Source organism: Dermatophagoides farinae, chromosome 10, assembly GCF_024713945.1.
Source record: "Dermatophagoides farinae isolate YC_2012a chromosome 10, ASM2471394v1, whole genome shotgun sequence".
NCBI lineage: Eukaryota > Metazoa > Arthropoda > Arachnida > Sarcoptiformes > Pyroglyphidae > Dermatophagoides > Dermatophagoides farinae.
The window spans coordinates 2,261,639-2,280,145 of record NC_134686.1 but is presented as its reverse complement, the minus strand read 5'-3'; the positions used below and the strand labels follow the sequence as shown (position 1 = coordinate 2,280,145).

General features: G+C 29.8%; 1 protein-coding gene across 1 annotated transcript; it reads right to left on the bottom strand.

Annotated features, from left to right (window-relative positions):
• Positions 1-9,381: 9,381 nt before the first annotated feature.
• LOC124489849 (uncharacterized) lies at positions 9,382-18,507 on the bottom strand. The gene is made up of 3 exons (XM_047052243.2): positions 15,631-18,507; positions 9,601-9,896; positions 9,382-9,520 (listed from the first exon to the last, which is right to left on the bottom strand). The coding sequence occupies exons 1-3, from the start codon at positions 16,622-16,624 to the stop codon at positions 9,500-9,502; spliced, it is 1,311 nt and encodes a 436-aa protein (XP_046908199.2). The 5' UTR covers positions 16,625-18,507; the 3' UTR covers positions 9,382-9,499.

The following is an 18,507-nucleotide window of genomic DNA, read 5'->3' as shown; positions in this document are numbered from 1 at the left end:
TTCTTTTGTTGTTAGTGATATTGCGCAAAAGAAATATGAAATTCTACCAATTTGGACCATATATCAATCATATCAATATGAAATGAAATGAAAAACCCACACACACACACACCGAAAAAAAAATTTTTTAAAAATATAAACAAATTCCATCAAATTGCTAAAATCAAATCCATCGACCAGCACATATTTTGATTGTTTGATTGTTTTTTTTTCTAGTATTTTTCTTTTTAGTCATTAAGAAATGTGTGTGTGTGTGTGTGTGTGTGTGTGTGTAATTTATTGCCAATCAAACATATCACACACAATTTCTGCCAAAAAAAAAAAAAAAAAAATAGAATAACGAAACAATGGCATTTTCACGATTCATTGCGATAAATATCAGAACCAATGCGTCAGTATTGAACACAAACTATCAAAACAAAACAAAAAAAAAACCAGAAAAAAACAATCGAAAAAATCCATGTGTGTGTGTGTGTGTTTGGATTGGAGTACCATTTTTATTATATAAATATTTATACAAGATCTGCCAAATTCACTATATACGTATATCTCTATGTGTGAATTCTGTATGTGTGTTATTCTGTGTTATTGTTATAATAATAAGTGTCAGCGTGTTTTGAACGAAACGAAAATCGAAATGGAATTTTTTTTGTTTTGTTTTACTTCTGCATAATAACGGATTTTAGGATTTTTTTGCATTATCTCTTGTTGTGTGGCTTTTGTGTTGTTTTTTCTCTCTTTTTTTTGTTTTTGTTTTTGTTTCCTATTGCAACCAATTTCATTAACCCGATTCAATAACAATTTTTTTGTGTCGATGTGTGTGTGTGTATTGAATATCCGGTATAAAAGCTAATTACCGAGTATAGTATTCACACAATACAAAAACATCATTGGGTGGGTGGTCAACAACCAACAATGTATGACATATCGAATGAATTCACAAACCGAAAATTGAATCAATCGGCTATAAACGGATTATATAATTACCAGTCGATTCGATAATGGACACAACAAAAAATCCAAAAGATAGAAAGCGAGAGAGAGAGAGAGAGTGAGAGAGTTATGTAAACAAATTTGTAGCCAATAACAATAATTTATGGTTTGTTTTGTTTTGTTTATATCATTGGTTGTCTTGTGTCCACAACCACCATGATGATCATAATAACAATAATAATGATAATAATGACATCCAGACATGGACCAATCAATTATTTTTTTCTGTCCAGTTTATTTGTTTGTTCATTTGTCTGTCCATGTTTGTTATCTATATATCAAATGACGCCTTTGTTCCAAAATATAGTTTATTTCAACACCCATGTTGTTGTTGTTGCTGTCGTTGTTGTTGTTGTTGAAATTTGGAACACGAAATGGGTTTTTTCCTTTTTTTCTCTCTCTCTTCGATTGGACGCCCATTGATTTTCTTTTTTCACACCTATAGATATCTATAAATGGCTGATAACAACAAATATCATCCACCATTGGATACATGAGCATCAGGATATTATTTTATTTTTTTTTCATATCCAAGACATTCATGAATCGATGATGAAGGTCTCTAGGTCTTGAGACGACTCTGGTACAAATATTTGTATTACTCTTGACAAAGCATACACACGCACACATTTTTTTCAAAACTGAAAAAGTTTTTCCACATCATTTGGGGCTTTGGCACTTTTTTTTGGGGGAGGGTATCTATTGTTTTCAGTTTCAGATTCACTACTCTCTATGTGCATCGTGAATTGTTCAAAATTTTTTGTTGTTGTTGTTGTTCGTCATTTTGAATACAAATGTATATATAAAGAGAGAGGGCAAATGCGTCGAAACAACAACAATCAAGATGAATTTTTTCACTTTTCTCGTTTTGTTCGTTTGTTTGTTTGATTCATTTTGAATTTGAATCTCATTTTTATCAATTTTATCAGGCCAGGAAGAGCAGTGAGCTGTTGTTTGTTTAGCTATCTCTGCGTGTGTGTTTTAAGTTATGAAATTTTTTTTCCCGAAAAACAAACCACCGATAGATATGAATTTAAAAATCTTGAAATTATTAGAATTTGGTGCTTGACGCTTTTTATTTTGGGGTGGTGATTTTTTTTTTTTTTTTTTTTTTGATTCGATTTCTATGCCCATTCAATCATACCAAATGGTTGAATGAATCGATTTTCTCAACATCTCTCTCTCTCTCTTACTCCAAAACTATTTTCATTTAAGCTATTAAGCTATCTATCTACAATCTGAATTCTAGTGGTGAATGAATGCTCATGGGGTTTTTATAGTTTGTATTCGAGTTGATTGAAAAAAAATGTGAATGCCAAAATCGATCTTTTCCATTTTTTTTTGTTTTTGTTTCTTTGGTAATACCAACAACAATCATCGATGTTTGATATTCTTTGCACGAAATTGATCTCCAAATCATAAGAATAATTTTTTTTCGGCCGTATCCGAAATGAAACATAATCTTGCTAAGTGAAATTTCTAATCTTTTCAATAATAACACAGAATCTCATCATCATCATCATGATTATCGAATTCAAGAGATGGAATTTTTTTCCAGAATTTTTTCCATTTTCTGTTTTCTGTTTTTCTTTTGAGATTCTGAATTAATGAATACAAAGATGAATGAATGAATGAATGAACCGAAATTCTTTATCCAAAAAGAATGTTATTATTAATAATATATCCGTATATGTGTGTGTGTGCATGTGTATTCTGTGCATTATTCTGTTGTTGGTACAACCGGAATAATAATGAATCACGATGCTCAAACACACACACACACACACACACATATGATATTTACCGTCGTTTGGTAAAACAGCAAATGAATAATGAAAATAATGGATGTTGATGATGATTTTACTATATATGTGCAGTTTTTTTTCACTACAATTCTTTTTTGAATGTTAACAGAATAAAGAATAATAAGTAAGAATCAAGCATTCCTGAACCTTGTTACTTTACTTTGATAGTAGTTTTTGGGCCGACACACACACATACACAAAAAAAAACTTACAATACATCAAATGGCAGTCCGACGTTTGTTTTTGTTTTTTGTTTTGTTTTGTTCAATCTTGAATCAACAACAACAACAACAACAAAAATTCTTATAAATTGGTTGGCCATATATATATATATATATATCCAATGGCATGCGTATATCTAAATATCTACCGATCAAAACATCTTTCTTTCTCATTTATTATTACAGTATTATATTATAAAATGAATGAATCAAAAAAAAAAAAACAAAAAAAAAACCAGGCAGGATTTTTTTTTGTTTTCAAGTAATCAATCATCATCAATGTTTGTCTTGTGTAGAATACACACACACACACATAATGTCAGATATATAGAGAGACACAGGCTGGAATAAAACTCAAAATGAAAAGAATAAAAAAAAACACACACACACCGAGAGACTATATATACCCACAAACGCCAAATAATAATTTATATCAAAGCATTCATTTTGGTTGTTAAGTCCAATGTTTCGGCATATACACACATTTTTTTTATTCCCGTGTGCTTGTGGATCCTTTTTTTTTGCGCTGATACAATTCATATGATATGGTAATAACGAATGAATGAATGCAAACAAACAAACACACATGTATACTGAATGATGGATACACTCTATTTTTTTTGCTGGCATTCTCGTATTTTTCTTTTTTAATTTTTTTTCCAATATTCCATATCCGGATCCATGTATAAACGATAATCGATCGATTATTAAATTTTTTTTTTTGTACATTGTGTTATCAATATTGAGTATCATTTTTCATTTTTTTTTTTTTTTTTTGACGAATTCGTGATGATCATATATGACATTAAGATTATTATGATTATGGTGTTGTTGTTGTTGTTATTCACTTCGAAAAGCATGGAGAATTGTTTTTCTCATTTTTTTTCTGCTGTTAACAAAGATTCAGTGAGAGAGAGAGACAGAGAGAAAATTTGATACATAAAACACAGTAGCCAGTATTCAAGCTTGGCCAGAAAACGAGAAAAAAAATTCAGATTCAGTAGAGAAAATAATCGAACCGTATCACATCCAAATATCCATCATATCTATACTTTGAATGATTGAATAAATGAATGATGATGATATCAAGTTTGTTACTCTGAAAAAATGCATAAATTGCAAAAAAAACTACAACAACAACAACAACAACTTGACAAGAAGAAGAAAAAAAAATTTTTTTTTTGTCTTACAAACCGCCAAAAATAGCCAAATTATAATTAATCAACAAAGAACGAACGAACGAACGAACGAACGATCAAATGATTATTCTGAAGGCTAACGAATAATAATTAAGGCCAATTATTATTATTATTATTATTTTGCAAGCAAATGAAACAAACAAACCGAAAAAAAATCCAAATTCCAAACAATAAATACCAGCTGCTTGCTTGTGGTTATATTGTGTAGACGCCGACGCCAAAAAAAAAAACATGTCTCGATGAACGAAAAAAAAAATAGGAAAAATATGAAATTCAATATATCCACATCATCACAAACATGACATGGCTTCCAAAAGAATCGATTAATGTCTGTCTGTCTGATTTTCGGTTTTCATCAATGTTTAAAATAATCAGCCAAACCTATGGCTATAAGAAATTCCTATTTTTTTCCAAAGTAATTCAGATGTGTGTGTGTGTCTGTGTGTGTGTGGTGTTGATGCAGAGAAAGAGAAAAAAATCATTAATTAAGACAAAACAAAAAAGGTAAAAAAACGAGTTTTTTCCACCTATATGACCAAGAAGCAAAGACAAAGAAGAAATTTTTAAATATCTACCTGAATAATACCTTCAAAAAGCACACAAAAAAAATCATTGCGCCACAATAATAATAATTACAACCATGCATGTATAGAAGAAGAATTGAATAGTTCTATAATGAATTATAATATATTGAATTGCTAATCTTAAAATTGAATTCGTGAATAAAGACAAAATTCTTTGAATTTTGGCTTGAATTTTTTTTCTTTTTGAATTGGCATCCCCATGTTTTTCGTCAAGGAATAAAGAAAAATTTTCGAGCAAACTCACATCTTGTTGTATGTGTGTAATGATGCGGCTAGGTGTGTTCTGGTGATAACTGGTTTTTTTTTCGAATGGCATACAATTCTATATAGTTTGTGTGTGTTGTGTGTGTGTGCGAGTGTGAATGTAGCAGCATCCCTAATATTTTACAATGATGTATGCATGTTTGAATTCGTTTATTCTGTTTGTTTGTTTGTTTGTTTTTGGTTAATCGATCGATTTCATTGTGATTCTGTCGAATGTTTTTTTTTCTTTCGCCTTTTTGAACATGGTGTGGATCTTTGATCTTGCAAAAAAAAAAAAAAATATACACGGACCATACACAACAAACACATGAATATGGAAATGAACACGATTCGGTATATATATATATCGTTGCTATATAAATAGACACCTTTTGACATTTTCCGAACATTTGGAACCATTTGGAACGAGAAAAAAAAATTTGAATTTCATATTAGGCTCGCACATTTTTTTTTGTTCTTATCCAATGGTTACAGAATATTTGTTACCGACAACAATACTGATGACGATCACAATTTATACAAGGGTTGGTCTCTCTGGCTGTCTGTGTGTTTTGGATTTTCGGAACTGGATCCAAATAATGGGAAAAAAAATCGATAAAAATTCATTTCCATATTTTTTTTTTTGTTTGGCCACGAATAAAATATGCAGCAGTTGTATATCTATGTATTGTTCTTGAAGATTTACAAGATAAAAAATAATTTTTTTTTGTAAATTAAAGCAAAATGAACATTTTTTGTTGATGTATCAATTTGTCAAATTATTTGGTTCTGTGTTGTTATGAAGTTATCGATGAACAATAAAAAAAAATCATTAATTATCTGGCAAACCAAATGCTGATTTTAGGTCACATTGTTTGTTCACAAAAAGGTTGAAGGTTGAATTTTCAAAAAAAAAAGAAATGAATGAATGAATAAACATGTGACATTTGATGAAAAATGAATTTTTGTTCTTCTTAGTTTTTTTTTCATTTCACAATTCTCAATATGAATCAATAAACTTGTCGTTGTTTTTTCTTTTTTCTTGAAAAACAACATGTGGCCTTGCTTGTGGCTGCTATAGGTCGGTCTTCCAATGACCAATCAATTGATCATTCGATAATAATAAGTCAATTACATAGCATATAGAGTGTCTGTGAAGAAAAAATTGAATGAAAAAAAAAACATTTAGAATAATAGAATAAAGATGTTATAAATAAATGTTTTTACTTGCCAGTTTTTTTTCGAATAAATTACAATCGTTCATATAATTGAAACCATTCACAAATATCATCATCATCTGATGATCAATGATCAATGATCAATAAATGTTTTCTTTTTCTGGTCATTTGATGGGTCATAAAATTATTAAACAACCAAAATTGTCCATAGACCTTAGTGTCAAATGACAATTGACAATGGCCATAAAAATTGTTTTTGTCATTCCACAAGATTTTTTATGATTATTGGTTGATTATAAACATATACCACACACACACACACACACACTGATTTCATTTTTGCAGAAAATGGCTTGACACATTTACAATATATATCATTATCAGCTGGTCATTTGTAGATTTGGAAAATTCATTAACCTGTGGGTGTATGAATATTGATTAAAATTATTAGCGATTTTGTTTGAAAAAAAAAACTTGAAAACTTACCCAAAAAATTTTTTTTTTGTCATTGTTGTTGCTGATGATAATAAAAACAAAAATGACGAACTCAATGAATGATCATGCGCGATCATCAACGAAAAAAAATTCGTTTCATATAAACTGTGCACAGTTTTGTTTTTGTTTGTGAACTTAAAAGGAGGGTGGGTGGATCATCGTTTGTGAAAAAGTAAAAAACGAAAAAATCGCATGCGCATTGTATTTGATGATTATTTTTTCTTCGGTTTGTTTTTCTGGTTTGGATCTGTTCATTGTGTTTTTCGAATACCAAGAAATAAAAAAAAACCGGATTAATTGGGCGTACAAAACATTGATGAAACTGAATACTAAACTCCATCTATAGTTTGAGATTCAAAATTCACAAAAAATTTTTTCAACCATACAAAAACAAAACACGTGCATATCCTGTGCAGTGAAGATTTTCAAGGATTCAAGGAAATCTTTGTTTTGTTTCTATGACAAAATTAATCATCAAGTATTTTTTTTTGCACCGTAAAATTAATCAAATCTATATAGCAGCTATTTCAAAATCGATTAATCAATGAATCAATCAATGAGGAAAAGCACATAAGCAACAAAACAGGAGAAAAACAAAACAAAAAATTACAATTTAAACATCATCAATTGAAGAATGATGATGACATGATTGATGAAACAAGAAAGATTTTATCATTTGTCGGTTTGTGAGATTTTTGTTTCTTTTCTGCATTTTTTTTGTTTTTTGTTTTTGTGCCACTACAAAATGTTTTGTGATTAAAATCTTTTTGAAATCTTTACCTGTTTTTTTGTTGTTGTTGGCGAAAATTTTTCCTCTTGAAAAGCTTCCTTGTTTCTTGTTGATCAACAAAACAAAACAATCAATCATTAATCAATCGAATATGAATTGAATTGAAATTATAGGAAAACAAAACCTGTTTGAATTGGAAATTTTTTTTTCTATTTTGTTTTCTACTTGGCAATATTTCTGCACAAATGAATGAATTTTTTATCCATAAAATTTGCATAAATTTAAAAACACAGGCAGCCAAATTTTTTTTAGTTTCATGAATATAAAAATAGATTAGAAATTCATTCGAATTGATCTGTAATGGGTGATCAACCATCGCTTCTGGCCATTACCGAATATCGGATAATTATAATCCAATGTCATTGACCACGTCACCAAATTTTCATTTTTTCATCGATAAAAAAAACGAGAATCCATTGCCATTCTCATGCACTCAATCGATCATTTAATGGATCATATCCAATAACAAAGAAAGAAAGAAAAAAAATTGGAAAAAAAATTGATACACAAATTGATTTGAATTTGACTTTTGTTTTTTGTTGTTGTTGTTAATTTTACAATTTATAAATCAAAAAAAAAATTAATAATCATTCAGACGATTCGTCAATAAATGATGAATGGATGAAAATCAGAAAAAAAGGAATGAAAAAAAAATGATGATGATGATGAAAACTATAATAATTGTGGTATGAAAACATGACAAATGAGATTATATAGGATGATAGTGATTCAATAAGAAAATGATGATCGGATTTCTCATTATTTTTATCTTGCTAAATATTTTTTTGTTTTGTTTGTTTGTTTGTTTTTTTTGTTCATGTTCTGATGTTGAAAAAATGAAGGTTTTTCTTGTCAATCCTTTACATTTGTTAATCATTTATTTATTGTTGAATAAACTAAATTATTATCAGAATCGATCATAAATCAATATATATTTATATAAGAAAAAGAGAGAGAAAATTGTTGTTTTTGTTTGTTTGGCCGATATAATAGTCCACAGGTGTGTGTGTGTGTGTGTTTGTTTGTCTGTGTTTGTGTATTTGTGATATGACTAAAATCAAATCGATTGATGATTATTATTCAGAAAAAAAGAAGAAGAAGAAAGGTTTTTTTCATATATACGTGATAATCAGAATCGTTAGAATTATCAGGAAGCAAAAAAAAAAATTTGTTTGTAATACACATATGCATGTGTGTGTGTGTGTGTGTCGATATATTTATAAGAAGAAGAAGAAGAAGAAGACAAGAAAAGACAAAAAAAAATGTTGATTGATTAATAGAAATTATGAAATGCATATGTGTGAATATCAACGAATTTTTCAATTCGATTTATGAATATAAATTTGGCTAGAAATTCTCAGCTCTGTCTGTTTTTTTTTGTTTGTTTGTGATTACAATCAATGAATAAATGATGATGATGACGATGTGATGATTATGAATAAATAGTGTCGATTTTTTACATCAAATTTTGTTTCAAAAAAAATGTCAAAGTTGAGAAAAGAGACAATAAAAAAAAACAGGCCAATCAATAATCCATAAAAAAACCATCATTTGTCGAAAGACCATGATGTTTGCATGTTGCTGGGGATCTATTGCAAAAAAAAAATTGATGAATTTTCAATTCAAATTTTCAAATTAAAATCTGCTACCTTTTTTGGTTGCACAATTTATAGTCGATAATATGAATGAATGACAATGGTGAATGTTTGATATTTAACAATGGATTAGATTGATGCTGTTTTTTCTGTCTGATGATTTTCATGTGAATGTGTTTGTTCAGTGTTTTTTTTTCTCTCAATGAATGAATGTATGAATGATATTGCAAATGAAATGAATTGGTGTGTTTTTTTTTATCAATTTGTTTCCACGTGTATTTATTTTTATTTATAGTTAGTTAGTTCTGATTGATGAAGACGACTAAAATGACCGACCGGTTTTTTTTTTTGCATAAATAAATCCAAATTTTGATTTATTTCATTCCAATATTTCCATTAATTTAAAGCCGAAAATATCTGAAACAGAGAAAAAAAATATAAATTTGAGTGTGAATTAAAAACAAAACAAACACAGGAGTTTTTTTTTTGTTCTCTACCTTTGTTTCACCATGTAAATGATGATGTAAATGATGATGATCAATTGGGCCAAGCATTTGAGGTAATTGTGGTGGTATAACGCTTTGCATTTTATGTTCTTTTTTCCATTTCATACGACGATTCTGGAACCAAATTTTTATCTGCCGTTCACTAAGACATAATGAATGTGCAATTTCAATACGACGTCTTCGTGTTAGATAACGATTAAAATGAAATTCTTTTTCCAATTCTAATGTCTGATATCGGGTATATGATGTACGTTGTCGTTTTGTTTCGCCCATTGAATTCACTCCAGCTGGATTTAAAAAAAAAATAATAAATGGAAGAAACAAACAAAAAAAAACATCACAAGAGACAAACAGACGAATAACAACAAATGATGATGATGGTGGATAAATTATTTTGAAATTACACACTTGACTATAGTGTTAAGGTTATATAATACCATGATCAAATTACAATCAAATCAAGTTTGTTTTTTTTTGTTTCATTTCCATTCAATCATTTTAGTATTTGTTTGTTGTTGTTTTTTCATTTTGTCCATGTGTGTGTGTGTGGAATTGAAATTATTTTCCAATTTAATTTCCATTACTGTTTCACATACACACACACCTGATGCTGTTGGAGAATGAAATGGATTCCATTTTTTTGTTTTGTCATTACAAAATAATGATGATGATGATTCTTATATAGTGTGGATTATAGACCTACCAAGTATTATCTTTTGGAAGCTTTTTTCTCTTTTTGTTATTGTCGTTGTTGTTGTTGTTTTATCATCAGATTTCAGACAGTTTCAATTCTTGACAATAGTAGTGTAGTTTTATTCTTACTTTCATCATCAACTAAATTCTGTGCCTTCTTAAATGCTGTTGTTATTGTTGTTGTTGTTGTCGTTTTTTTTTCTCAATTCTAATTTTGAATGAAAGCCTTAGGATAATGTTTGAGTAGCTCAACATACATAGATAGATAGATAGATAGAGTTTTAGTGTATATATAAAAAAAACTGAAATGTTTCTCGTTATAAACTGTTATATACTGAATTGACTGACTGAATGAGTGGATGAATGAATGAATGAAATAGAAAAAGAAAAAGACAAGACGTCATCGTCATCGTCGTCGTCGTCGTCGACTACGACAACAACAACGATGACAACAACGAAATGTTTGAAATCCATAAGAAAATAATAATAATAATATAATGGTAAGACAAACTAACTGAAATAAAAAAAAAAACTAAATCTCAAATTGACAGCTCCATATACGACGAAACGGAATATTATCCAAAATGGAATGAAAGGCGAGAAAAAAAAATAAAAACGAACGAACGAACGAATGAACAAATGAACAGGCTAGGAATTTTCTCTCTCCCTCTCTCGTTTTTGTCTCTTTGTGATAGTCTAAGAATCATCTGTCGAGAATGTTTGAAAAAGGGAATTTATTTGCTTTATTTTTTTTTTCTACAACGAAATAAAATGAGTTTTGAATTCTGCAAAAAAAAATTCTCGAAAACACACACACACACACACATATATTCAATTCTGATTGTCTCCATTTTAAATATTATGGTTAGATTCTGCAAATGAAATTGATGAAATTTCAATCATATGATGATGATGATGATGAACACAACAGAATTACATAATGAGATGTTCTTTTTTTTCTATCAATTTGATTAACTAAAAGAATTGAGATACCGAAAAAAAAGTACAAGATTTTTTTTGGTGGATAAAAAAAACTCATCATTATGATTATCGCGGATCATCATCATCATCATACATGGTTGGCAGTTTTCAAAGTTTCTCACATATCGTTTCAATGTTTTTTTTTCATTCATTCATTCCTTCATTCATTGTTTTCAATGCCTCTGTCTCTCACTCGACATCCCTCCATTCTATTAGAAAGCAACAACAACAACAACAACAACAACAACGATGAATGTGAAGAAACTGTCAAGCTGCCAATCAAAATGAATTTCTTATATATTTTTTTTTCCATTTCGTTCTTCGTTTCGTTTCGTTTCATTTTCGAGTATGACTCCTCTTTGTTCTTTTCATTCATTCATTCATGGATTCATTCACTGACTATATTTTTTTTTGCTTAACAAACATAAGTAGTATACACACATATATATGAGATTATTATAGAAAAAAAAAATGAAGTGAATGCGATTTGCAGTATTTTTTTTCCATAGATGTGTTTGTGTGTGTGGATGTTACACGAGAATTTTTTTTTTTACATTTTTCGCATGTATGTGTGTTTCAAAATCAAAATAAAATGATTGTGAATGAATGAAAGAAACGATCAAAACATGTCAAAAATATACTCACACACACACACACACACACACTGTGAGACTAAACGATAGACAAGTTTTGTTTTGTTTTTTTTCGGTTTCATTTTCTTTCCATGATCAGCATATATTCATAATGATTTTTGAATGATTCATATTTTCAGTTTTTCGACATTTCGTAACAAGATTGGACTTTTTTTTTGCTGAAAAAAAATTGAAATTTCAAACCTTTTTTTCTGATTGATTTTTCCCATTCGTTGTAATGATGAAAATATTTATATTACAAAAAAAAAACAACAAAGAAACGACAAAAGAAAAATTCATGGCAAGAAAAACTTACGGTCTGAATTTGTAAACAAAACAAAACAAAACGAAAAAAAAAAATTATTCACTCTCTTCATCATATATATCCACTTTAAGCTAAATTTGGATCATTAAACTTTTAAAGTTTTTTCTTTGAAAACGATTATTGTTGCCGCGATCATTGCGGCCATGTCAATAAATCTTTTTTTGTTTTCTCGATCAATCAAACGATCGAAATGTAATATAAACAAGCATCATTTTGTTTTTGTTTTTGTTCATTTTAATTATATATTGAATGTAATTTTATATGTAAATAATTCATCAATTAATAATAATAAGGTTTTTTTTTGTTTCATTGTTACTGTTGTTGATCTGAGAAAAACGACGACGATGATCATCATTTTTGCAGTTAAAATATAATCAATTAATGTGTGTGTATGTGTGTGTGTGTATGCAATTTAAATTGATTTTTTTGATTTGCACATGATCATCATTGTAAGGTAAACCCAAGGTAAACCCAATGAATATTGAATATGTATGAAAATATTGACAGCATAAAAATTATATGATGATGATGGTGAGGATTTTTTTCTTCATATATACACATGTTTGATTGGCCAAAAAAAAAAATCGTGTTATTCAGTTCGATTATTCAATGTATCAATAATATTAGAAAAACGAAAAACAAAATAAAGGTGACATTGTTATATTTGTGGGTTCCATTTGACAGAATTTGTTTGAATGAAAGACAGTCAAACAAACAAACACCCATATGTCGATCCAGAAAAGGTGTCATCTCATTTCATAATTAAAATTAATAGTTTTTTTTTCTCCTGGATCATTTCTGATTTTTTTTTCTTCATAACAACCGCTGTTTTTTTTTCTTTCTGGTTGTTGTTGGTGGTGGTGGTGTGTGATATTCACTTTTTTTTCACTTCATTCTGACGTCTTGTTCCCCGTTTTTCTACCCACTTTTCCATTGCACACATCAGAAATCAGAATCAAGTAAAAAAAGAAAAATACCTGGTTTGTTTGACATGTTTGTGGCCCGGATGAGAAAACGAAAAAACCAAAAACCAAAAACCAAAACCAAAAAAATCACATGTTCATTGTGATCTATGGTGGTTATTACAAATTTCATATGTCATAACATTTACAAACAACAGCATGCACACAAAAGACATTGTTGTTGTTGTTGTTGTTATTTTTCTGGTATCGGTATGTATGTTTTTTTTTCTAGGTGACCACAGAAAAAAAACAACGAATCAAGCCAGGTATTGAGATTAATGATCTGTTCAGTAAGTGTCATATTAATAAATGATTTTTCTGTCCATGTTCTCTGTTCTTTCTATTCATTTTATCACTCTTATTCTTTGAAACACCAGAGAAAAAAAATAATACACGGGTATACACATAAAAAATTGTTCCAAATATTATCATTTCTTCGGCATCTTTTTTTTTCCTTATTGGACATATATATCAACCAAGATTTTTTTTCTCTGTGTGTGTGTGTGTGTTTGTGGTCCATGGTTAAATCTTTAGCGGTAGGCTATGTAAATATTCATTCATTCATTCATTCATTCGATATTAACCACATATGTAAAATCAAATAGCGTGTGTTTTTCATTTACATTTTGTTTTTCAAGTGTTTTATGGGTCATAAACGAAAAAAAAAATGATTTTCACCATTAAAATAGCGATGACAACCACCACCAACACCGCCACCACCACCATTGAAAATGCATTATGGCGACAAGTTTTATGGTCTGGTTTTTTTTTCTTGATTCACAACAATTCCTATCAACGAACATAATTCTTTTCGAAAATTGTCAAATATCAAATGACGTATGAAAAAAAAAAATTTCTTTACAATCACCTACTCTACTAATAATACTCATCTGTTGTGACAAGACAAGTAAAATAAAAATAAAAATGATCATTAATATCATTTTTTTTTCCTGGGTACCCGGATGACAATATATAACCATAACCAAAAAAAAAAAAAAAAAAAACGGTGCAAAATATATTCACATAGTATAACATTGTAATATTTACAAGAGGAAAAAAAATCATTAGCAAGACATGCACACACACACACACACACACACAACTGAAAGATTTGTATTTGGATCGCTGTTGCTGTTGTTGTAAATAATTATAACTGTAACAAATATAATTCATATTTTTTTTTCTTCTTCTGATTGAAAAAAACATTCATTTCATTTCTAGCCAGGTAAATCATTTATATATTTTTTTTTTCGTGTGTCGAAAATATATATTCAACAACAACAACAACAACAACAAATCATTACATACAATCATGACCTTCTTCGAGGTTCGAGGTGGTGGTAGTGTTCTTCTTTCATATTAAAGCTCAGATCATTTTGTATGTGGATTCAAACTCCATATATAACATTTGTATTTCACAAAGAAAGTAAAAAAAAAGAAATAAGGGAGGGTATATGTTCCAGACAGAAATGTATCATTATGGATGATGATGATCATCATCATCCATAATCATAATCATAATCATTGTTCATTCAGTGTTTGTAGTTTAAGTTATTTTTTTCTTATATCTAATTCACCAATATTTGATCAATGATGATGATTTTTTTTTCTGTTGGAACTTGAAATCTTATAACACGAACATTTGTTGTGATTGTTTATTCGAGTGTTTACATTTGGTCAAACAAATTGCCAGAATTTATTTTTTTTCTTCATTTAATGAAAATTTCATTGTTCATCGATTGATTTTTGTTTTTCTGTGGCCAAAAAGAAAAACAATAATCCATTCAATCATCCATGCAATTTTTAACGACAACATGTTTACAACCAAAAAAACAAACTAACCAACGATCATCATTTTTCGTATGGATAATAAAAAAAAAATTCTTTTCGTCATACGAAATTCACCACCACCACCACCGCCACGACCATCTTCATGTCATAATAATGGTTTTCAAAATCATCGAAAGAAAACAAAACAAAACAGGTATGTCAAGTTTTTTTTGCAGTATGTTTAAGTGCATCATAATAGTTCAATAGTGATGCTACACACACACACATGCACACACATCTTACATTACATCAGCTAGGTAGAAATATGAACAAAAAAAAAGATTGAAAAACAACACCGAGTCATACAAGAGATTTATATGTAAAAAAGAATGTTCTGATGTGAAAATCACCAATCATGGTCAGTGGTTATTTTGTGTGTATAGTGTGAACTTTAAAAAACAAAAATTTATTCATCATGTTCACAATTAGTTTGTAAATGTTCTGAATGAAATGAAATGAAATCACATGTTTTCAAGAAATGTTTGTAGTGCGAAAAAAAAATTTTTTGTCAACACACACACACACACACACGCTAAAGATAAATTAAATGGTGATTTGATGGATTAGATTATTCTGTTTTTTTGATTTTTCAACTTACTTTGGCCAACATGTACTTTTCTCATCCACGGATATATATGTGGTGGATTGCTATTGTTGTTGCTATTATTTGAATTAAATTTACTATTATGACTGTTATTGTTGTTGTTGTTGTTTGTTGCACCAGATCCATTATTACCGGTTGTTGAGCTACTGGAATTTTGATTAGAATGATTAACACGTGTTACCGATTGATTATCGGCATTAATACGATGTGAACCAGTCGATTGTTGTTGCTGTTGTTGTTGTTGTTGTGATGGTGCTATATTTATTGATGATGATGATGATGATGGTGGCTGTGTTGGTGTTTGCGGTTCCGGTGATTGACCAGCACCACCACTTGATGTACTGAGATCTTGTGGTGATTGTGATGGATCACCAATACCAAATTTACAGCTTAATGATGATGGTGATGTATTTGATTGCCTCGTAGCAGCAACAACAGCCGCTTGTTGCTGTAATTGTGATAATTGTGATTGCATTAATTGTTGTTGTTGTTGCTGATTATTTGTTTGATGATGATGATGATGATGATGACTATTAGCCAAACGGTTATTTGTTACCACTGGTTGTTGGCCACCAACTAGGGTTTGTTGTTGTTGTTGTTGTTGTGAACATACTGCCGCTGCCGCTGCTGCGGCCGTATTATAAATGTCACGATGATGTGTTGCAGATAATGGATGTGATGTTTGATGAGAATTATGATGTTGTTGATGGTGATGATCTTGACCACCTGGGCCTGGTCCTGGTCCACCACCACCACCATTCTGTTGTAAATAAGCCGTATATGGTGATGATGTTGGTGATTGACCTACAGCAGCGGCTGCAGCGACAACAGCCGCTGATGCAGCAGCCGCAGACGGATTTGATGACCAACTATTATACATTTGTTGTGAATAATAATCGGCTGCCACTGCGGCTGCAGCCGTACCATTATCTCCACGGCTCGGCCCATAGCACGAGCTTAATGAATTGACAAATTGATACGAGCTCATTGGATCAGAACCGGTTATTTTTGTTATCGGTATGGTATTATTGTTGTTGTCAATATCACCGGTTATTATTGTTGCGTTATTTTCGTTTGTTAAATCAGATATGTTACCGGTATCACCTGTACCGGTATCAATGAAATAATTCTCGACTGCAATATTCCAAGCAATTTTGATAGAATTTTCAATTTAATCCCAAAAAAAAAACAACAACGACAAATTAAATGATAATAATGAGATGATCTAAACTAATTTTTTAGGTCATTCAGATCATTCAATAGATCGATTGTGTGTGTGTGTGTTCAATAGCAGTTCATCAATCAGGCTTGTCATCGATAATTTATTTGTCGAATACCTGCATACATAATAACACACACACGCACACATACAAACACACATAACCACATTGATGATGAAAATTTCCGATGATCAAAAGACAAAAAAAAACTAGTTCGAACTCATTTTCTCGTCAAAAAAAAAAACATCGAAGAAAATATGGAATTACACTGTTGATCGAGCTGATTTTTTTTTTATGGCCGTCGATCAAGGGTGTCGTCGTCGTCGTTTTGGCCGTCATAAATCAACCATTTTTCCAACTGTCTGATGATCAATAATAATTTTCCTTATTTGGGCGCTGAAAAAAAATCTTTTGATTTTTTGTTTTTCGATATTTCTGTAAAGATTAGATTTCCTATAAATTTTTTTCATCCAATTCATAAATTCCGCGTGTTGTGTTTCTTTTTTTTTCATTAGATTCTGCGTCGTGGTTTTGTTTTCGTTTCGAGATTGTTGTTGTTGCACAAATTTTGGGATTTTTTTTTTGTTGGAACAATAAATGAGGACTAGACTGGAACACATAAAAAAAACAACAACAACACACAGAGAAAAATGGGCGCGAATTTTTGAATTTCCGTTTTTTTTTTGATTTTCGTACGAGAAAAAAAATTGATTTTTTTTTACGGTCACAAAAAAATCAACTTACAGTACAGTGGTCCATTCAAAATGATGAAAACGGAAATTTTTTTTATTCGTCGTCGTCGTCGTCGTTGTCGTTTAATTGAATTTAATTTGTTGTTTGGTGTAAATGACAATGATGATGAGCAAACAAATAAAATTAATTTCAATGTGACAAATTGATTGATTGTTGAATTGGTCGGTTGGTTGAAATGAATTTTTTTATTACAATCAAACAAAACACTGATGTGATGTGATGTGATGATGATGATGTTCAAGTTGATGTGTTGATTATATATTCATTGATTGTATGTGAATGAAATTTTTTTTTTCTTCGTCAGCATCAAAAATGAATCCGAGAAAAAAATAAAAAATTTTCAAAGTCAGAAAAAAAACTTGGTTGATTTTATGAATCGATCTAGAATTTATTTTATTTTTATTTTTTATTATTTTCACAATCAAACAAAAGTCAAGAATTTTTTTCTTGATGATGATGATGATGATGATGATGATGATGATGATGATGATGATGATCTAGTCATGACCATTGTCAAGACAAGAATGTTTTGGTTCAGTGTTTGGTTATCGTTTGATATACCAATATTTTTGATATGATTGTGACTGGTTGGTGTTTATTGTTGTTGTTGTTGTTGTTGAACAATCTTGAAATTCAAAATATTCATCCAAAGTTTTGGTTTGGATTTTCATTTCTTTGCGGACGATGAAATAAAAAAAAATGTGATATCCGCAAAATATTTTGTCGTCGTCGTCGTTGTTGTCGTCTAGTAGTATAATGAATGAATGAATGAGAATTTCTGATTTTTTTTTTAACTCTGAAGAAAAGGCGCGCGAGATTCTTTACCAAGTGAATGTGTTGGATTCAAATATTTATCTATGTGTGTGTGTGTGTGTGTGTGAATTATATCGCGCCTAGT